This window comes from Castor canadensis, chromosome 5 (assembly GCF_047511655.1).
Source record: "Castor canadensis chromosome 5, mCasCan1.hap1v2, whole genome shotgun sequence".
In the NCBI taxonomy this organism is placed as follows: Eukaryota; Metazoa; Chordata; class Mammalia; order Rodentia; family Castoridae; genus Castor; species Castor canadensis.
This window is the reverse complement of record NC_133390.1, coordinates 152,445,828-152,469,496: the sequence shown is the minus strand read 5'-3', so window position 1 is coordinate 152,469,496 and position 23,669 is coordinate 152,445,828. Positions and strand designations below refer to the sequence as shown.

At 36.2% G+C, this 23,669-nt stretch overlaps 1 protein-coding gene across 4 annotated transcripts in view; it reads right to left on the bottom strand.

Moving 5' to 3' along the window:
• Rnf24 (ring finger protein 24) overlaps positions 1 to 23,669 on the bottom strand; it is a 116,051-nt gene that overhangs the window by 68,758 nt on the left and 23,624 nt on the right. For 2 of the 4 annotated variants that reach the window (XM_074074411.1, XM_020171173.2), the window contains exons 2-3: positions 14,831 to 14,899; positions 3,661 to 3,810 (exon numbers count right to left, since the gene is read on the bottom strand). In XM_074074411.1, coding sequence (XP_073930512.1) covers positions 3,661 to 3,810; positions 14,831 to 14,886 — 206 coding nt within the window. In that variant the 5' untranslated portion in view covers positions 14,887 to 14,899. Of the gene's footprint in view, positions 1 to 3,660; positions 3,811 to 5,041; positions 5,695 to 14,830; positions 14,900 to 23,669 lie in introns of those variants that run through there. The other 2 variants (XM_074074412.1, XM_020171175.2) reach the window with 2 other exon arrangements.

Below are 23,669 nucleotides of genomic sequence, written 5' to 3'. Positions count from 1 at the left end.
AATAACTAAAATTTCAAAATGTCACCAGTGAGTAGTAATTGAAGTTTAGGAATGCTTGGATATTACTGGCTTCTCTGGTTAACCATGCTAGTTTTTATTACAATGTAGTTGACCCTCATTTCTTTGCTTTGTTAGCTTGATAATAAAAAAGGACAAAATGGGCTGGTGGAATGGCTCGCGTGGTAGAGTGACTGCCTAGCAAGTGTGAGGCCCTGAGTTCAAACCCCAGTGCTGTTAAAAAAAGAACAAAAAAGATAAAAAGGGTAAAATGAAGAATAATGATAATGCATGAATAATTGCTATCATTTTATATCTCCTTACTTATCTTGGTTAGTAAGAATAGGAGATAAAATGGTATTTCATAATTTATGTCTCAAAATCTTTACCCAGAATTATAACTAGTTTATCTAGTTTAGTGTTTATCTAAAATAAATTTTTGATTATTTGACAAAGTATTAAAAACTATACTATGACCTATACATTTTAGAATTAAATATTTTATATATGATAACCTCTCCATACAAACATTTTTTCTCACATTTTGTTATAAAACACACACACACACACACACACACACACACACACACACACACACACACACACGACAAATGTTTTCTACGGTGGTGAGGATTGAAACCAGGGCCTCATGCATGCTGTACCATTGAGTCTCACCCTCCTGCTCCATAATACATATATATCTATATGTAGATATATGCAAAGCAGCCCCTCTACCACTTGATCCACACTTCCAGTCCATTTTAGTTACTGGGAGACCGGGGAGGGAGGGGGGGAGAGGGGAGGGGGGGAGGGGGGGTGTCACATGAACTGTTGCCTGGGCTGGCCTTGAACCATGATCCTCCTGATCTCAGTCTTCCAAGTAGCTAGGATTATAGGCATGAGCCACTGGTGCTCAGCTCCCATGTTATATTTTTCTATTATTTTTGTCTTTCCTTAAAAAATTTAAAAAAAATATGATGGAGAAAAGACAGCTTCTTCAACAAAAACTGCTGGGAAAACTGGTTAGCAGTCTGCAAAAAACTGAAACTAGATCCATGTTTATCACCCTATACCAGTATTAACTCAAAATGGATCAAGGACCTTAATATCAGACCCCAAACTCTAAAGTTGGTACTGTTTCCTGTACCAACTAATGGAACTAATAGGTATAGGCAAGGACTTTCTCAATGGAACCCCAGCAGTTCAGCAACTAAGAGCTAGCATAGACAAATGGGACTTCATAAAACTAAAAAGCTTCTGCTCAACAAAAGAAATGGTCTCTAAACTGAAGCGACCACCCACAGAGTGGGAGAAAATATTTGCCAGCTACACATCAGACAAAGGACTGATAACCAGAATATATAGGGAATTTAAAAAACTAAACTCTCCCAAAATTAATGAACCAATAAAGAAATGGGCAAGTGAATTAAACAGAACTTTCTCAAAAGAAGAAATTCAAATGGCCAAAAAACACATGAAAAAATGCTCACCATCTCTAGCCATTAAGGAAATGCAAATCAAAACCACACTAAGATTCCACCTCACCCCTGTTAGAATAGCCATCATTGGAAACACCACCAACAACAGGTGAGGAAAAAGGAACCCTTATACACTGCTGGTGGGAATGCAAACTAGTACAACCACTCTGGAAAAAAATGTGGAGGCTTCTTAAAAAGCTAAAAATTGACCTACCATTTGATCCAGCAATACCACTCTTGGGGATATACCCAAAAGAATGTGACTCAGGTTACTCCAGAGGCACCTGCACACCCATGTTTATTGCAGGACTATTCACAATAGCCAAGCTATGGAAACAGCCAAGATGTCCCACTACTGATGAGTGGGTCAAGAAAATGTGGTATGTATACACAATGGAATTCTACTCAGCTATGAAGAAGAATGAAATCTTATCATTTGCAGGTAAATGGATGGAACTGGAGAACATCATCCTGAGCGAGGTTAGCCAGGCCCAGAAGACCAAAAATCGTATGTTCTCCCTCGTACATGGACTTTAGATCAAGGGCAAACACAACAAGGGGATTGGACTTTGATCACATGATGAGGCAAGAGCACACAAGGGAGGTATGAGGATAGGCAAGAAACCCAAAAAAAACCAAGATAGCATTTGATGTCCTCAATGCAAAGGAACTAATACAGAAACTTTAAAGCAACAAAGACCAATGGGAGAAGGGGACCAGGAACTAGAGAAGAGGTTAGTTTGAGAAGAATTAATTTAGAATGTAACACATATGTACAGGAAAGCAATGCGAGGAATCTCCCTGTATAGCTATCCTTATCTCAACTAGCAAAAACCCATGGTCCTTCCTATTATTGCTTATACTCTTTCTTCAACAAAATTAGAGATAAGGGCAAAATAGTTTCTGCCTGGCAGTAAGGGGGTGGCGGGGAGGGAGGAGACGGGGGGGGGGGAAGGGGGAGGAGAGGGAGGGGGCCAGGGGGAAGTGGGGAGAAATGACCCAAACATTGAATGCACATATGAATAAAACAAATTAAAAAAATTTTTTTTTACTAATTTAGTTTCGAATATTAAATTTACAAATTTCTGAGTTAAACCACCAACTCAGCTGGGCATGGTGGTCCATGTTTATAATCCTAGCACTTGGGAGGCTGAGGCAAGAAGATCACAAGTTCAAGAATCTAAAATCACTTGTCAGAATATCAGAGACTATACACTAACTTCATTCATACTTGACACATCAGTCAGTACAAATGCCCAAAACACTGGCAACAATAACAAATTATTGCCAAAAAACTCAGATGGTGGTATTTATCTTAACCATAATCATGGCTGGGGGCATGGCTCAAGTGGTAGAGCACTTGCCTATCAAGTGCCAGGACCTGAGTTCAATCCCTAGTACCAAAATAAAGCAAAAACTTTGAGGCTTTAACCATAACCACATATTTTATAAATACTAAAAAACTATTAGACGTCTAGCTGCTTAATAAAATTCAATTTTCTACTCTTTTATTCCAAAAAAGCTCTTTGAAGAGTATCATATAAAATTTCTTATAGTGTCAGTTTTGGCTTTGAAAACTAGGTCCTGTTAAAAAACTTAAAAAGTGAAAATGCTTAGATAATTATGACTCAGTCAACCACTGAATGAAGATTCATTCAGTAAATGAATCTTTACTGGCCAAATCAAATTCTCTCAAGTGAGGAGTTATCCTTTGCCACTTATCTCCACATGCACTATTGGTAAGGTGGAATATTTAGTGTTTAATACAGACAGTCAATCACCTGAATACCCAACTAGTTTAACAACAAAAGGAGCTTAAAATCTTGAGTGACTATGAGAAGCTTTTAAAGGCATGGATCTTATTTAGACACTGTTTTCTGATCATTAACGACTTTGGATAACTCTGAAAATAGGTTAAATCTTTCGGGCAATTATATAAATGTATCTGGACCAGGTGCTAATATGGTGACATACAATGAAGACAATTTTCTTCTATTGAGTAATACGCCTCATTATCAGATAGGATCGAAGACTGTATAAAGGTATGTTACCAATTACTAACTTACAGAAGATTAAAATGCATTAACTTAGAGAATTTGCTATTATCATGCTTATACATTTTTTTAAATTGAAGGAAAAACTTGATTAATACATTCTGAAGTAACATAAAATGAAAACTGATTACCTAATCAAGTAGCAACAGAAGAGTAAACTGAGAATGAAGACAAATATAGCAGTTCCAAAAACCACAATATATATATTGAGAGGCAGATTCTGGAATCCAATATTAGGCATCCTGAAGTTGTAATGTGGGAAATCCGAGCTCATGGATGAACTGGAGAAGAAGAAAACAATGGAAAACAATTAGGTATAAAGACTAAGAACCAAGATGATATTATACTTGCATAGAAGCAAAAGTTTTCTAATGTTTGACCCCAGTTGGAATGAATCTGACAAAAGTCTTAATATTCTTGCCATTCATTCATCATACCAAACATTTGCTAAGTGCTTATTCTATACCTGACACTATAAAGATTAGGGATCCTATATAAAAGAACTTTGCCAGCTGCAGTCATTAAAAAGTATTTTACTAAAATAACGTCAGTAATCAATAAACATGAAAATGTTCAACCTCAAAGAAGTGCAAAAAAGAAAAAAAGTCTTAAGATTTTTCAGATTCTTTAATAATTTTTTTTTTTTTTGGTGGTACTGGGGATTGAACTTAGGGCTTGACACTTGCTAGGAAAGCACTCTACTGCTTAAGCCACACCCCCAGTCTTTTTGCTTTTAGTTTGTTTTTCCGATAAGAGTCTCAATTTTTGTCCAGGCTGACCTTGGACTGCAATTCTCCTACCTCTGCACCACCATGCCTGACTGCAAACTTTTACTTTTAACTTACGAACTAAAACCCTGAGGTAGCAATATTTATAATGGTAAATATCAAAAATAGATGTTTCACAAGACATATATAAAATAATTATGTAGAGTCACATGTTACAATCTTATAAAGGCATGAAAATCTAGGTTTTCAGTAAATTTTTTTTTTTGGTGGTACTGGGGTTTCAACTCAGTGCCTCATACTTGCTAAGCAGGCAGGCACTCTACTGCTTAAGCCACTACGCCAGCTCTGTTTTTAGTAAATCTTAATGTCAAGAGAAATAAAAAGATATGTGAGAAAAGCAAATGGGATATAAGTGCATGTTAAATATGAAATGAAGGCTGGCACGCACCTATAATCCTAGTTGTTTGGGAGACGAAGATTAGGAGGATCACAGTTTGAGAACAGCCCAGTCAAAAAGTCCAAGATACCCCATTCTCAACCAATAAAACACTGGATTTAGTGGCACATACCTGTCATCCCAGCTATGTGGGAAGTATAAATTGGAAGCTAGCATTCCTATTGAAAAATAACAAAAGCAAAAAGGTCTGGGGGTGTGGCTGAAGTGGTAAAGCACCTGCCTGGCAAGCACAAGGCCTGGGGTTGAAACCCAAGTACTGTACCAAAAACAAAAAAACCCCAAAAAACCCAAAAAAAACCAAATGAAGAAAGAAACAAACCAACCAACCAGGGACTGGGGATGTCGCTCAGTGGTAGAGCACTTGCTTATCTACCATGTGAAAGGTGCTTGGTTTGATCCCTAGCACTGCAAAAACAAAACCAAACCAAAATATGAAACCAATTTTGTAAATATTCACATGTGCATGTATGTGTGTTTGATGTATTAGCAGAAAAAAGATCCCAAATTAACAGTGACTTATAATTTACTAGTCATTTTTATTATCTTCTTCTTTTTTAAAAATCCCTTTTATTAAGTCAGGCTTTTTTCTTGAGAACTTTTTTTTTTTTTTTTTTGTCATACTGGAGTTTAATCTCAGGGCCTCATGCTTGCTAGGCAGGTGCTCTATTGTTTGAACCACTCTGCTGCCCCTTTTTGTGTTGGGTATTTTGAGATAGGATCCCACGAACTATTGGCCTGGGCTGGCCTCAAACTGTGATCCTTCTGATCTCTGCCTCCTGAGTAGCTAGGAATATGGGCGTGAACCACTGCTCTCTAGCTGTTCACAGATCTGTAGTGTTCTTGTTGGTTCCCAGAAGAGTGTACTTATACTGCTGACACCATTGAGATGCTGACTGTTATCTGAAATTTGAGTCACATCACTACTTTAATTTCCAGTCACTAATATCTTATACAGCTGCAAAGAACAATGCCACCAATAGAATTTCTTCTCTAGAACTACTAAGCATAAATAATGGATAATGTTTAGTTTTGAATCATTGACCATTTTGGCTTAGTAAAGCAAGTGCTTTTACTGAAACCTAATTTCCTTTTTCCTACTCCGAGATCTTAGGAAGGGGAGAAGGATGTAGACAAGAAGTATGTTACCAAATACACATGGCACATTTACTGTAGAGCTATAAGAAAACCACAGCGGCACAAAACACAGCTCTTCACTTTCATACTGCTGAGAGAGCCTCACTTGATGACCCTTGTTAGGCAAGACTTGACAGTCCTTCAATCCCTAGGAAATGTCCCTTCTAGACAAATTGTGCTTGGTAAGATACCTCTCTCTCACTTTAGTAAATAAGATTGGTGAGCTAAGAGAGAGGAAATACATTAACAGACAGAAAGCAATGTGGTGGGAAAGGAACAGGTTTATAGTTAGCAAATCTGAATGCTTATTTTTCTAGTATGTCACTAGATAAATGTCAGAACTTGTCCCAACTATATCTCAATTTTCTCATCTTTCAATGGGATAATGCCTATGCTACCAATTTTAAAGGATTCCTGAAATAAGATAATAGAAATTGAACAGTCTAAAAACCCTAAAAGGTAGGACAAAAAACATTAAGGCTTTAATGTCTGTCTGTGTTTGGGGGAAGGAGCCACAATAAATAATATAAAAGAAGCCCTCTAAAAGATTCCATCTCTAGAGAGGATTTCACTAAACCTTTCTTTCTCAGGGAGCTCTTGCACACGTAGTTCTGAGCTTTTGTGTATCAAGTGGCCTGCTATCCTGGTCCCCAGAGACAGGAACTAGAAACTGTGCCCTGGCCAAAGGCATCCATCAACATGAGCCAGGAATGAAGTCAGTGCAGTGTTGTGAGAACACTGCCCTGCCGGCATCCTTGCAGAGGTGGTGCTACTAAGGAACTCTTGCAAAAATCAGGGATACAGACACACAGACCATTCAAAGGTATTGTCATCAAAGTGAAGAGATACCTGTCTCAGTACTCCTAGGAGCTAGATATTAAGACTTTCATGAGTTCTCACCACCTGACAGTACCTCTTATTTAACCCGTATAATCACAGGGGTGAAAGTTGACAGAGAATATGTTGATGCGGAATATATTCTATTTCTTTTAGTAAACAAAATGGAGTAGCTACAATTAACATGCTGGCCCAATAATCTGAGGAGATGGTGTTATTCCAAGATATTAATCCTGGTCTAGTGAAAATTTTCACTATATCTTTCTAGTATGATGAAATTAAGATTTTTTTGAGAAAGGGTCTTTCTGGCCTTACACTCATGATCCTCATGCCTTAACCCCTGAGTGGTAAGATTACAAGTGTGTACCACCACACCCACCTAAATAAGATAATTTTTTAAAAAAGAGAGCTACATATTTATCTTCCCAGTAATAAGAATTCTTTGCTACTGAAGTCTTACAAATGTACAAGTTATTTAGTAGTTGCTTCTTGTGGGAATGAAGAGGAAAAAGAACTTAATAGTGCATGATTGGATCTCACTTGACATTTCCAACTTGTTCATATGAAAACCATTTTTCCCCTTATGGAATCCATAGCTCCTGAAATCTTTAGCTTCAGTCCACATTTCAAACCACTTAATCAGTTAACAAAACAAACAAACACCCAAATAATCACAAAAAACCATAAAGAAAGACAAAAAGATGCCGGCATGATATCAGCAATAGGGCATCTCACCAAGAAGATGTAAGTGGGACAGACTATAAGTGATTTGAATTCCTACAGCACCTGACTTTAACACAGTATGTCACAGCTAGATAGGCTGCAGCAGTGTTTCTCAAAGCATGTTTGCTAGCCACTATCTTAGGATAGTTCCTGTTCCCTGGACAGTATCATAACTTCCCATGAAATTAGTTAGAATTCTACCTTTACTTAAAAAATCCTTACTAGAGAGACACGAGTAATTATACTCCTATATTTTACAATTTTCAGTTCACAAACCATAAAAAGCTCACAGATTTATTTTTAATAAAGAATCAAAGAAAAACTTAGGAAATGGTCCATATAAAAGGCATGATGAACATTTCTTCCATGAAAACACCACAGTTACCTTTAATTTTAAAGTTATTTCTTCAGTGCAGTATTTTCTATCTATAATTACTTTTTAAAGTCATCAGCAGAAGAAATGTAAATATTGATTTACCCACTGCATTTTGTCCTGGTCAGAATCTAAAGGAAGATATTTTCAGGGCTGGAGCAGTAAAGTCTCTCTCTCTCTCTCTCTCTCTCTTTTTTTTTTTTGTGATGCTGGGTTTTGACACTGTAAGGATCCCTAGTGCTATTCTTTTATAGTCAAACATACTTCCACCCTCACCTTTACTTTCATTTTCACCCTCTACAACACACTCATGTGATAGAGCATGTGCCTAGCAAGCGTGAAGCCCTGAGTTCAAACCCTAGTACCATCAAAAAAATTGTGTGTGTGTGCATGTGCATGTAGCCAGGCATGATAAGCATGCTTGTACTTCCAGCATCAAAAAGTTGAGGCAAGAGGACTGCATTCAAGGCCAGCTTAGGCCACATAGTGAGAAACTATCTAAAAAATATAGGTATATAAATGGAGAAATACATAAATGGAATCACAAAGTATGTAACTTTCTGAAGTTAGCTTTTTTCACTAAGCATAATTTTCTGGATATTCATCCAAGCTGTTATTTGTAGCAATAATTTGTTCTTTTTATTGCTGAGTAGTGTTCCAGTTTAACTATTCATCTGTAGGGAGACATCTGGGTTGTTTCCAGGTTTTAGCTATCACAAATAAAACTGCTATGAACAGTCAGGTATAGGTGTTTATATAAACATATTTTCATTTTTTTTTTGGTGGGAGTGGGGTTTGAACTCAGGGCTATGCACTTACAAAGCACATGCTCTACCACTTAAGCCATACTTCAATCCTTTTAATCTTTTTTTTTTTGGGTGGTACTGGGATTTGAACTCAGGCCTCATGCTTGCTAGGCAGGTGCTCTTACCACTTCAGCCATTCCTCCATACTTACTCTTGTTTTGGAGATGGGGTCTTGCAAACTATTTGCCTAGGCTGGCCTCAAACTGTGATCCTTCCAAAATCACCCCCCCAAATAACTAGGATATGTTGCTTGGGCTGGTCCTGAACTCATGATACTCCTGCCTTCATCTCCTGAGTGCTAGAATTACATGGGTAACCTACCATACCAGGATAGATCTTTTACTTTTTTTTTGCAGTATTGGGGTATGAACTCTGGGTTTTGTGCTTGTGAGGGAGGCGCTCTAGTACTTCAGCCATACCTCCAGCCTTTTTTGCAAAGTTTTCATTCTCATGTGATAAAATGCCCAGGAATGCGTTGTTGATTTTTAAATTATATGTATTTTAGTTCTTAGTGGTTATTCTAGGGATTACAATATGTATTGTAATAATAATATAATTCAGAGTAATATTAATTTAATTCCAGTAAAATACACAATATAAATGCTCCAATATAGATTCGTTTCTTCCCCCATCTTCTGTAATATCATCATATGTATTATATTCTTTTTTTTGGTGGTACTGGGATTTGAACTCAGGGCCTCACACTTGCTAGGCAGTATTCTACCAATTGAGCCATTCCTCCAGCTACATATTATATCCTACATAGTTTATGAACCTAACAATACAGTATCATAATTATGGCTTTATGCAATTGTATGTCATTTCAATATGATTTAAAAAGAGAAAATGTATTTATAATTGTTTACATTCACCACATATTTACTATTTCTAGTACTCTTCATTTCTACCTGTTCATGTGAGTTACCATCTGGTATTACTTCCTTGCTCCAGTATAGCTCCATTCCCTCCCGTTTTTTGTGCTATTATTGTCCTATAAATCTCCATATGGTATAAGCTTAATGATATATTTTTATAATTACTGTGCAACTGTCTTCCACTTTCTGAAATGATCAAAAGTAACTAAGGATGCTGACTCTGGCATCGTAGCTCACTTCTCTTGGTCATCTTACTTTTCTTCTTCACACCAAAAGTGTAACCAAGCAAGTCTTCCAGTGTCATATAACTTATGACTGAAGTCTACGGTCAAGCAACTCCTCATACCTTATTCATGGTCTTCAACTATATTTTTGCCCTTTAACTTATTTCTTTGTTCTTTATGGAGCAAAAAACAACTGTCTTCTAAAAAGTCTTTTTGAGTAGGTGGATAAGAGAATATTTTTAAATTAAATTTCAAAAATATTTCATTGAGCAGTAGAAAAACCTAAGCCTTCTGGTCTAAAGGATATGCTAAAGACCCTTATGAACATATATTCTAGTAAAATTTCTGAATCCTAGGACAGAAAAGCTATGATAAATTACCAGAAAGAAAATCAAGTTATTACAATGGAAAGGAAAAAAAAACTTATCAGATTTGTCTTAGGCCACAGGTAATAAAGTGGGTTTGTGGAGTCAGACAGCTTGAGTTTAATCATGGATTTTCCAGAGACTTTGGCATGTTACTTACCTTTTCTGTGCTTCAATTTCCTTATCTGGTTCAGTAGAATAACTACTTCACAGAGTTTCATATGAATTGAGATGACTTAATATATGAAATTACTTAGAACAATCCCTGGGCACATAGTGTATACCTAAAAATGTTAGCTATCATTATTAGCTAAACACCAAATGATAAAAGATAATAGAGTTGCTGTCTTTCAAGAGACAGCCAGTTTCACTTCTGATTCTACAAAGATGGAGTACACATATATTCCCCTACTCCTCATGCTAAACACAACTAAAAACCCTGGACAATATATATAAAACAAGTACAAAATTCTAAAAGGTGGAAAGAAGACATGACACCATCTAGAGACACAGGGATACAACGAACAGTGTGATGGTGAGTTCCTACGGATTTCTTTTTGTCTAATATATCCCAGACTTGGAGTGGAAAAGCTGGCAAACCAGAAATGCTAATAGGTGAACACCAGAAAAAGCTCAACAAACCTGTTCTATCTAGCCAAGGAACACAAAAAGGGTGGCCTGGGATGACAGAAAACTTTTATGCTCTACCTCAAGCTAAACATTCCAGAAAAAAATTATGGCCATACCCCTATACATGCTAGCCAAAATCAAATGAAGGGTCTATATTTCCACCCTTTCTGGGATATAACAAAGTACCCCCCAGCTATACTGCTGGGACAGTGTCTGAAAAGGCTAAGTAGGAAGCTGGGTCAATCCTGCCAGGTAATGAGGCCCCACCTTTGTGACTTCTACCTCTCTCCAAGAATGAGGAGACTCTACTTCACAACAGGGCTGGTGACTGGGGAGAATTGGTGGGCAATCAGGATTTCACTACCACTTGGCAATAAGAACTTTTATTACTTCCAGCAAAGGAGTAAAGGGTAAGCCTTATGGAGGGCTGGAACTCACATGTGAGCCCAGTAATAATGAGGAGCCTCCTGCTGGAGGCTCAACAGAAGCTCAGGGGGAATCGGGAGTTCTACCTTCACTTGGCATTACTAAGGTAGCACTATACCTCTACTTTTTTTTTTTTTAACTGTCAGAGTGGTGCAAGGAAGCCAGTTAACAGAGATTTAAATAAAATCTAGAGTCTTATAATATACAAAATGTCCAGTTTCAACTGAAAATCATCCTAACAAGAAATAGGAAGATCACAAACAATGAAAAGGACAATCAACAGTTGATGACACTGCTGATAAGAGAATATGAGAATTATTTGACAGGGTGGGGAGTAAAGGAGGGGGCGGGAGGAAGGGGGAAGAAATGACCCAAACATTGTATGTACATATGAATAAAAGAAAAAAAAGAACAACAAAAAAAGGAATTATATGACAAAGACTGTAAAGCAGACATCATAAAATGTTTCAACAAGAAATTATGAGTATGTTTGAACCAAGTAAAACACTGAAAGTCTCAGCATCCAAAAAAAAGAAAGGAAAAAGGAAAGAAAGCCTCAGCATAAAGACATAAAAAGAACAAAATGGAAATTTTAGAATGTAAAAATGATAATTGAAATGAGAAACTCAGTGGAAAGATTTAACAGCAGAATGGAGAGGGAAAATGGAAAGCATCACTGGACTGGAAAGACAAGAGTAATAAAAACTATCCAATAAGAACAACAGAGAGAAACAGACTGAAGGGGAAAAAATAGACCCTCAGGGACTATAACTAAAAATTTAACATTCATGTCACTGAATTTCTATGAAAGGAGGAAGATGGCAGGGCTGAAGAAGCACTGAAAGAAATGGTTTTTAAAAATCTCAAAATTTACAAAATTTTACAAAATTAAATTTACAAAATTAAATTTCAGATTCAAGAAGCTGAGAAAACTCCAAACAGAATAAACCCAAAGAAATCTATATCAAGGAAACTTCTGGAAAACTAATGCCAGAGGAAAAAAAATCTTAAAACCAATTAAAGAGAAATATATACAGTAAGCCTGCCTTATTTGTGGATTTATTACATGCAGTTTTGACCAAGCACAGTCAAAATGAAAAAAAAAAAATTCCTGCGTATGCACTATGCCGCTCATTTAGTGTGGAGAGGTTCTCAGTCAGTGTCATGTTATTGTCAGTTGTGTTTAAACTCTATGCATCCGAAGCATTCCTGTTTTTTCTTAATGGTGGTCTTATTGGAACCTTGTACCTGTGGATACCAAGAGTCTACTGTATAATTGTTGGGGGAAAGTAATTTGAAGTACAGAGTTCTCATTAGAAAGAACAATGGCCAGAAGGAAATGACATGTTTTTCGGGTGCTAAAAGAAAAGAGCAATCAACCCAAAATCTTGTATCTAGCAATCCTCCAGGAATGAAATAGGAAATCAAGACATTCTTGGGCTATAACGGCTCAAGTGGTAGAGTGCCTGCCTAGCAAGTTTGGGGCCCTGAGTTTGAACCCCAGTCTCACACACACACACACACACACACACACACACACACACACACACACATGACATTCTCATATGAAAGAAAACAAAAAGGAATGTGCCCAACAGGCCTACTCTGAAAGAATAACTAAAGAATATAATAAAAAAGAAATCATAAGAAAAGGAACACTGACCCATCAAGAAGAAAGAAAAAAGAAGTTAATGCAAATAAACTTTCATTTTCTTCTTTCTAGTTTTATAACTTATGTTTGATGGCTGAACAAATAATTATAGTTGTCTAAATAATTCTAGACATATGCAAATAAAATATTTAAGAAAAGTGTCATACCAAAAATCGTATGTTCTCCCTCATATGTGGACATTAGATCAAGGGCAAACACAACAAGGGGATTGGACTATGAGCACAGGATAAAAGTGAGAGCACACAAGGGAGGGGTGAGGATAGGTAAGACACCTAAAAAACTAGCTAGCATTTGTTGCCCTTAATGCAGAGAAACTAAAGCAGATACCTTAAAGCAACTGAGGCCAATAGGAAAAGGGGACCAGGAACTAGAGAAAAGGTTAGATCAAAAAGAATTAACCTAGAAGGTAACACCCACGCACAGGAAATCAATGTGAGTCAATGCCCTGTATAGCTATCCTTATCTCAACCAGCAAAACCCCTTGTTCCTTCCTATTATTGCTTATACTCTCTCTACAACAAAATTAGAGATAAGGGCAAAATAGTTTCTGCGGGGTATTGAGGGGGGAAGCGGGAGGGGGTGGAGTGGGTGGTAAGGGAGGGGGTGGGGGCAGGGGGGAGAAATGACCCAAGCCTTGTATGCACATATGAATAATAAAAGAAAAATGAAAAAAAAAAAAAAAAGAAAAGTGTCATAAAATAAGAAAGGGTAAAGAGATATTAAGGGAGGAAAGATTTCTAGTGTTTACTTGAACTGGAAAATGATGACTGCATTAGACTATAAATATAATACAATATCTAGAGTAATCACTAAGAAAACAATACAAAGAGCTAAAATTAAAACACTACAGAAAAAATCAGAATGGACTTCATAAATAAATGTTCAAGTAACAGAGAAACAAAATACAGAGATAACAAAAAGAAAATGAAAATTAAAATGATAGGCTTAAGCCCTAATATAGTAATAATTACATTAACTATAAATGGCTTAAATATGGCAACTAAAACACAAGGATTGGCAGAGTAGATTAAAAAATGTCCCAATAATATGTGGTTTATATGAAAGTCACTTAAAAAATAATGATACAGGCAAGTTGAAAAGGAAAGCATTAACCAAAAGAGTCAGTGGATATAGTCATGTTAGACAAGGGCAAATAAAATTACCAGAGAAAGAAACGGGCACTATATAATGATAAAATAATCAATGAACTAAGGTGACATAGCAATCCTAAATATGTGTGCATAAAAAAAGAGCTACAAAATATATGAAAAACTGATAGAACTGAAAGGAGAACTAAACAAATTTACAATTATACTTGGAGACTTTAAAACCCTCTCTTACTGGGTGTGATGGAGCATATCTGTAATCCCAGCACTCAGGAGGTAGGGGATTGCAAGTTCAAAGCCATCCTGGGCTACATAGTGAGATTCTGTCTCAAAGAAAAAAACAAAAACAAACCCCTCTCTCAATAATTGATGAAACAAAGAAAAAAACTGACAACACAATTAGCCAATGGACTAAAGAAAAAAATTGACAACACAATTAGCCAATGGGCTCTAATAAAAATTTATAGAGCATGCCACTTAGTAATAGCAAAATACACATCTTTTCATCTTTCTTTCCAAGAACAACCATATCTTCAACATTAAAATGAATTCTCAACCAACTTAGTCATACAGACTATGTTACTGCACATAGTGGAATCAAACTAGAAATCTGTAACAGAAAATTAGTAAGAAAAAATGTCCAAACACTTGGACATTTAATGATTAAAGTTTCTCATAAATGGCATGGTAGCCCATGTCTGTAATCCTGGCATTTGGGAGGTTGAAGCAGAAGGCTCTTGAGTTCTGGGCCAGCCAGGGCAACATAGTGAGACCCTATCTCAAAAAAAAAAAAAAAAAAAAATCCCAGAAATTTAGGAATTTAAGGGAACTTTCTTAACTTGGGAAAAACATCAACAAAAGACAAGCAAAATCCAACTAAACAACGATGACAACAAAAACTGTACAGCTAACATTATTCTTAATGGTGAAAGACTGAATACTTACCCCCCTAAGATCGGGAACATGGCAGGATATCTGCTTTCACCACTCTTATTCAACATAGTGCTGGAAGTTCTAGTCAGTGCAACAAGGTAGAAAAGGGAATAAAAGGCATACACATCAGAAAGGAAGAAATTAAACCGCCCCTATTTGCCGACATCATTGTCTACATAAAAACAACAACAAAAAAACAAAAATAAGAAGAATCTACCAAAAAAACTTCTAGGATTAGTGAGTTTAGCAAGGTTGCAAGATTAAAAAGAACATACAAAAATCAATTAATAATGAATACTGAAATTAAAAATACAATGAACTTACACAATTGTTCAAAAAAAAAAAGAAACATATAGAATAAACCTAATAGGACTTATATAGGACTTTTATACTGAAAATTACAAAATGCTGACTAAAGAAAATGAAGTAACATCCACATGAAGGCAGACAAATACTATGTTCATAGATTTGAGGAGTCAACATAGTACAAATATTCCCTCCAACTGATACACAGTCTTAACATAATTCCTACCAAAATCTCACTAAGTTTTTTTGTAGACAAAGATAAATTTATAAAATTTAAACAAAAATAAAGGTAAGGAACTAAAATAGCTAAAACAATTTTGAAAAAAGAATAAAGATAGAGGGAATCAATCTACCCAATTAAAAAATTTATCACAGTTACAGTAGTGAAGACTGGGTGGCATTGACAAAAGGATAGATGCATAGATCAATGGACCAGAATTGAGACCTAGAAAGAGACCTACTAAGTGATTTTTGAGAAAGGTGAAAAAGCAATTCAGTGGAGAGAAAATAGTCTTTTTTTTTTTTAAACAATTGGTGCTGAAAAATGAGACATCAATAAGAAACCTTGATGACAATAGCAATTACGATGATGATTAGTGAGTGGTACTGGGGACTGAACTCGGGCTTTGAGTTTGCTAGGCAAGCAAACTCAAGAGAGTTTGAACTACTCTCTCCCACTCCTTTTGCTTTTAGTTTGTTTTCCAGATAGGGTCATGAGCTAACTTTGCCCAGGTGGGCCTCAAACTGCAATCCTCCTACTTCTGCCTCCTGGTCTTATACACACAAAATAATGGATTATTGGTTTACAAACAAAATGCAAGACTATCATATAGTTGACAAAAATATAGAATTTGAAAATATCTGGGATTAGCCAGAGAGACTGACAACAGAAGCATGATCTGTAAAAGGAAAAATTGATAAACTAGACTTCATTAAAATTTTAAGAAATGCCTTATGAAAGATCCTATTAAGAGGATATAAAGAGAAGCTACAGGCTGGAAGAAAAATTTAAAAAGCACCTACCTGACAAAGGACTAGTCTCTAAACTCAAATTTAGTACAATAATCAACTAATTGTAGGGTAAATTGTGTACTTAAAAGTACTGGGTCAAGTCATAACCCTCAGTAAAATTTTTGAATGATTTTGGTTTCAGTCTAAGTAAGAGTAATCAAAACAAATCACAGACCATTTAGAAATTAATCACAATGTGTAAGGGGAGAGCCTGTACTGAAAGAAAAACTCAAAACCTTCAGTTTAAAAAAATTAATGAAAACAAATAGTGAAGAATTCAACTTTAGACGGTAGAAAGAGAACAAATCAAACAAAATAAACTTGAAGAAGGAATTAATAAGGTCAAAACAAAAGTACATGGATTAAAACAAAAAGAAATCAAGGGGACCTAAAATCGATCAACCAACTAAACAACCAAAATGTTAATGAGAAAAAGATAGAAACTGTTGTTACACTGGGATTTAAAAAATCTGTAAGAGATTTCAAGTGTTAATTTCCAAACCTAGGTTAAACAGATTTTAGAGGAATATAAGGAACCAAAGTTGGTTCAAGAACAACTGATAATAGGGAAATGTCTTTACAAAAAGGCCCAAGACCCTAAAGGCAATGAACATGAAACTCACTAAAACAGAGATTTTGTTATAAAAATGTATCTGGAGAATAAGAAAAAAAAATGTTGGAAACCATTTCAACACATTTAAGGAGATAAACATAATCTTGAGACCAAAACAAACTATACAGTGAAGATCATGAATTCAAGGCCTAGGGTCTGAATCTGGCCTGCAAATGTATTTTGTTTGGCCTACACAAAGTTTTTAAAAAATTGAGATAATGGGTCTAAAAATTTGGTATATTCAATGTAAAATCTGCAATTTCCAACTTCACAAGGAAAAAGGCCAGAAGATCTGATAATGCTGGGCTTCATTCTTACATGGCAAAAACTGCCTGGAGCTAAGTGGCCTTCCCCCAGCTGCTATGTTGTTGCAGGATTTGGGATGGTGGGTGGTGTTCTTGCAGTCTGTAGTGTAAGCATGCCATGGCCCTATGCCAAACAGGCTCCTCCTTGTCACAATTTCCAGCACTCCCTGTCACTCCCTAACTCTGTACCAAATGTAGGTGCCAATTATTGCTGTATTCATGCTGCTATTTTTCTCAAAGCAGATAGATATTTCTACTTCTGTTCATGTAACAAAATAAATTGAAGGCAGCATTTTATTTTCTGTTCAGTTTTCTTTGCTAATTCCCTTATCCTTGTTGGCAGTAAGTTTGTGCTCCTGCTTTATGGTTTCTCCACACCAGATTATAGAAATGTCCATTTACATTCTTTTTTTTTAAAAAATTATTTGCATGGTTTTGTACCTTAAACTGAATGATCAACCCATCTTGAATGTATGGAATTGAAAAAAAGACCTGTAGTTATTTTCCAAGTTAGTAATTTCTTCCAATAACAGAATTTATTCTTTTTCAGAGTCACTTCTTACACATCCCTGGATGTGTTTCTCAATTTTGAAGTCTGTTTCCTTTTCTTGTCTATGATGTCCTATGTGAGCACCCAATGCTTTGCTTCAATGTAACTTTAGAATACTTTTAATTCATACACAGTAAAGCAATATTTTTATCATTACTTTTTCTTTTTTTAATAGTTTTGAGACTATTCTTATTCAATATTTTTTTCAGACAAACAAGTTTTTAAAATATTTTATTGGGAAGTTGATTGAAAGTACATTAAATTTATAGCTTACTTTAGGGAAAATGGGTTTTGCTAAAGGTTGAATGCTTGTGCCCTCCCAAACTCATGTTGAAATTTAATTGCCATTGTGCTGGTTTTAAGTGATAAGACTCCAAGAGATTATTAGGCCAGGAGGGCTCTTCCCATAAATGCATTAATGCTGTTATCTGGAAGTTGGTTCCTTAAAAAAGGACAGGTTCAGCCCTCTTTGCCTCTCTGTGGCCTTCTCGTTATACTTCCACTACATTATGATGCAGCAAGAAGGTCCTGCTAGATGCTGTCTCCTTGATCTTGGTCTTCCCAGCCTCCAGCAAAATTTTGATTCATTTTAAATTACCCAGTCTGCAGCATTCTTTTATAGCAACACAAAATGAGTTAAGAGGGCTGTGGACATGGTTCAAGTGGCAGAGCACCTGATTAGCGAGTGCAAGGCCCCAAGTTCAAACCCCAGTACCTCCATAATAGGCTAAGATGGTCTTTATATTTAGGCATATAGTTTTTCACTTATTCTAGTTTTATTTTATTCAGACTTGTACTGCTTATTCATGCAGACTTTGTACTTTTTGAAGTTTATTCATAGTTAATATACATTTAAAAATTATATATGAATGGCATTTTTTCCATTATATTTTCTAAACTGATTCTCCTGACATAGAAAAAAAGCTAATTTTTTTTGCACATTTATTTTACAGCCTAACATGGAAAAAATGTTTAGTGCAGCTACCAACCTGCCATATAAATAAATCTTAAAAGCTGACCCACAAAACATTCAGCTCTCAGCTATAAGCACTCCAAGAAAAATTAGTTGTAAAACATACACCAAGACAACTAAACATATGACTTTCTATATGAGCTTTTAATTTATCATTTAAAATATTTATAAAAAACACATTTGTTTTGCACTAGCTGATCTGTAGCTCATCTTTCTGATAACAAATAAACCAGCAAGTTGTCTCTCAAGACCCTGCCCAAATGGAATGTGAAAACACACTATTGTTGCTTTAAAAGATGCAATCTTTTTGTTTTCTAGCTTAAGTGAAGGTGGTTTCAGTAATAAATTATAGATATGTGAAAACCATGCTAAAACCCTGACTTATCTAGCTAGTGTAGAAAGAACTGCAGAGACACCATTCTTTTAGACCAGTTGCTGAGGTTCAGTGATGAGCTACCTGGTCCTACTGCAATGGCCTGGATCTAACAAAATCAGGTGGCAGGCTGTGGCAGATGTGGAACTTCTGCAGTTCAGCCCATAGGCTCTCCATGACAGAGGCCAGTAAAATTACAAACACATGAATTACTGGATAGACTTGGTAGATTCCACTAGTGAAAAGTTTAGGGATTTGCTTTGATTTTTTTTTTTTTTTTTGAGATAGGATCTTGCTATGTAGCTGAGGCTGGCTTCAAATTCCAGATCCTCCTGACTGCTGTGAGTGTGTGCCACTAAGTCTGGTACAGAAATTTGCTTTGAATATACACAAACTAATCCTGATAAGATATCCAAGAAACTGGTAATATGAGCTGCTTTTTGGTATGAAAATAAGGAACCTAGAGGTTTACAGTGTATACATTCTTTTGTGTCTTTTGAATTTTGAAAGTTATGAAAACATTATCATTTTAAAATGCAAAATTTTAAAGTAAAAAAATCAATGTATATGATCATTTCTGTCTGTATCTTCACACAGATACAGACATGAATTCGTTGAAATCTTCACATTATAGACAAGGTTATTAAAGGACTTGAAGGGAGAAGGTATTAGAAATCTGTGTGTACAGAAGTACAGATGACATATATAGAATTAAACATACATTTTCTGGCATGTCTAGAATACACCAGTGAATGTCAAACACATAGGTCCTGCAGAAAGCATCTCTATACCAGAGAAGAAATACTTCTTAAAAGCACCGACATTCCTTTATTCCAACTCTAAATTCAGCCAAATTATGTGCTGATTTTGTCTTTCCCGTAAGACTTACTTACCTAGGGGAAAGTGTGAAAATTGGAAGCTCAGACCTGAGAATGTAGCACCTTCAACAGAGATCCTGCACTGGACAGTGTGAGCCTGAGCACTAAGCCAGTTCATTCCAGGATGACACCAGTGCTGTACTTCCTTCCTAGTGCATTAGTCTACTGCTATGTCTCAAAGTCTCCCTCTGCATTCTAAACCTTTTGTAATCTTTCCTGTTACTTTGCTATTGGAAACAGGTATTAGGGTTCTATCAGGGAAAAAGATTTCAGAGGGCAGGCAGCCAGGCAAGACAATTGGCTGGTATTGTATAAATACTTCTCTAAGTGCATCTTTTCCCTATTGTTTAAATGTAAAGTCTAAGGTCATTCTAATTCTCCAAAGGATATTTCTTCTTTCTTTCCAGTGTCAAGAAACCAGTAAGTATGTATGTGGGTATTCTGTCTTTAAGTGCCAAATCTGGAAAAGAAGTACTGTCTACAAACTCTCAATCTGTAGGCAAAGATCTGTTTTTCTTTACAGTAACTTCTGTAATTTTTCATTTCTTAAGGCTTCCTCTTCCCTCATTATTTAGAGTTAAGGGGGGAAACAAAAAAACCCTAATCTATTGGAATTGCTGTAGTGCACTTGTCTATCGTGTGTGTGTGTGTGTGTGTGTGTGTGTGTGTGTGTGTGTATTTTTGGTGGAACTGGGGAACTAAACTCAGGGTTCACTCTACCACTTAAGCCATACCTCCAGTCCATTTTGCTCTGGTTATTTTGGAGACAGGGTCTCACAAACTATTTGCCTGGACTGGCATTGAACTGTGACCCTCCTGATCTCAGCCTCCCAAGTATTGTTTTTATGAGACAGGGTCTGCTATATAACCCAGGCTACCCTCAAACTCACAATCCCCTTGTCTCTCACTTTTAAGTGCTGGGATTAACAGGCAGTATGTGCCACCACACCCAACCTTGGTAGGTCTATTTTTACTCTGACATAGTCCCAGAAATTATTCTATGTCAGTTTCAGAAAGACCTTTTTTTCATTTTTATGTAATGAAGTCTCTATTTTCAATTTTTAAAAATTCCACCAGATTTTTATGAGACTTCATTTTGATTATAGTGAGGGATTCAAATTTGACATCTCATATTCCCTTCTGACCTCTCTATCCCAAGCACACGGTGCATGCACTATAATTTTACAAAGAATCTGTTTTACCCTCATCTAACTATTGGCTTCTTTCTGATTCACAGTTTTGCAACTGAGTACAGAATTCTTTCTTTTCTTTACCTCCTTTTCCTTCTCCTCTTCCTCCTTTTCCTTCTCCTCTTCCTCCTTCTTTCTTCCCCCACAAGCCTCACTATGTAGCCCTGACTGGCTTGGAACTAATTATGTATCCCAGGCTGGCCTTGCACTCGCAATAATCCAGCCTCAGCCTCCTAAATACTGGGATTACAGTGTGTGTCACCACATCCAGTTCTAACAGCAGACTTCTTAAAAGCATGAGCTGTAAAACAACAAAAACCAAACCAAACCAAAACAAAAAAACAAAAGAGTAATGTTGAGATAGAAGGAGGGTGAAATGGAAGACAAGCTAGAAGGGAGGAAAATACTCTTAAACTGAACATTATAGTTGTAATTATACAAAGGCAGTGAAAAGAAGCAGGCAGAAAAGGGCAGTTCCCATTTCAACATGAAATATACTCTAAGTGTAATATGATGCTGTTAACTTTAGAAAAAAGCTGATTTATGTTCCCCAAGAAAAAAACATATTTTCCTTACAACAAAGGAAATCAAAACGCAACAGAAGAGCAATGCCTATGCCACTCACAACTAAACTAATTACCTGCCGATGTTTACTTTTCAACATCTCTCAAGTGTGACACATGGGCCAGTGATTCTCTTTCTTTAGAGGTGGAACTTATACATAAATGGTTCATCAGTTTAAGGTGCAAAGCATGGAACAAATGTAAGTCTTAAAAATTTGTAAGTGCTTCCAGTTACTGTTATAAACACTATTTATTGTTGGTATAATACTAACCTACTTATTTACTAGGCTTAATATCATGAAGAAAATCTTCAGTATGAATTAAAAAAAAATCTTTAGACTGGGTTATTAACATTATTTGAGACATGCTTGTATATTTTCTAATCCTTTAAGAAAACCAACCTGACTGTAAAGGAATTAAAATGAACATTATTTGTAGATGATGGTAAATAAAAAAGAATCTTACCAAAAAAGCAAAGAGATAACTAATAAATATACAAAACAACTAATAAATATACAAAATAGGAGACTATGAGAAACACTAGAGAAGATATAAATAACTGGATATATCCTTGGTTGTACAAATTAAATGTTATAAAGATGTCAATTTTCCTTAAATCTACAAATTTAATGTTTTTTGATGTTACTGGGGTTTGAACTCAGGACTTCACACTTGCTAGGGAGGTGGTCTACCATTTGAGTCACTCTGCAGCCCTTTTTTGTGATGGGTATTTTCATTTGCCTGGGTTAGCTTCAAACCACAATCCTCCTGATTTCTGCCTCGTAAGTAGCTAGGATTATAGCTTACCAACTGGTGTCTGCTTAGGTTGTCTTTTTCTGAGACAAAGTGGATATGGGAGAAGCTAATTCCACTTCAATAGGAAAAATGAAAATGAGAGAATAACCAGAGATATTCCACAAAGGCAAAGACCTGAACTACTAATACATAATTGACAATATGACAGGACAGAATAGTCATAGTTACTGTTTGCCAAATGTTTTCAGCTTTCCGTCTTCTGGGCAAATGTCTGACTGTACTTCCTGGCTCCCTTATTGTGGATGAGGTCATGCGACTAACACTTGACAGTGAGCTGAGAAGGGAACTGAGGTATGTTACTTCTAGGCTAAACATTTTATTGATGAGGTGAGACTTTCCAGGCCCTTTAGCCAGGACAGCTGGTAATGTTCAAGATGACGGCAGCTTTGTTTACCTGAGTTCTTAAGTGAGGCAGTATGGGACAAAGCTCCCAGCCAATCTTGATGGACGTATACCAAAAGGGAAGACAATTCATGTTGTAATAAACCACTAAGAGTTCAAGGTTGTTTACTATGATAGTGTAATCTAGTCTATCCTAGGAGATACAACAAAGTTGAAGAACAGCCAAATTCATATCATCATAAAGCTGACGTTTCCCACTAGTGAAGAGAAAGATGAATTATTCAGTAATGACATTAGGACAATGCAATGGGTAGCCAGCTGAGAAAAAAAATTAAGCTAGCTTTACTTAGTACAAAATATCTCAGTTGAGCCAAAGACTGAACTATGCAAATTAAATTATGAAGTATTACAAGGATATCAAAGAATTTTTAAAAAGAATCTTAAAATGGGAAGGCCTTTCTAAGTAAAATCCAGAAGCACCCCCACACCCTCCTAAAATCCATAAAAACTTCCTGTTTGGATTTTGAGGAAGCATTCTCACCCATTGTTAGTATAATTGTGAGTTAGCAGAACTGTCAGACTCCAAGAACAACTCAGCAATATTACACATGGACTTATTTACCCTATTACCATATCTAAGAATTAATTTTTCAGATGTACTTGCATGCACATTCAAGACACAAGTACCAGGCTCTGCATGCAGCCTTGCTCAGAATAGCAGATTTGAAGCGACCTAAATATGTAACTGGTGAAATTATAATACATCACCATAATTTATTTTTTTGGGGGGGAGATGGGACTGGGGTTTGAACTCAGGGCTTTATGCTTGTAAAGAGGCATTCTACCACTTGAGCCATGCCTCCAGTCCATTTTGCTCTGGTTATTTTGGAGATGGGCGTCTTGTGAACTATTTGCCCAGACTGGCCTCAAA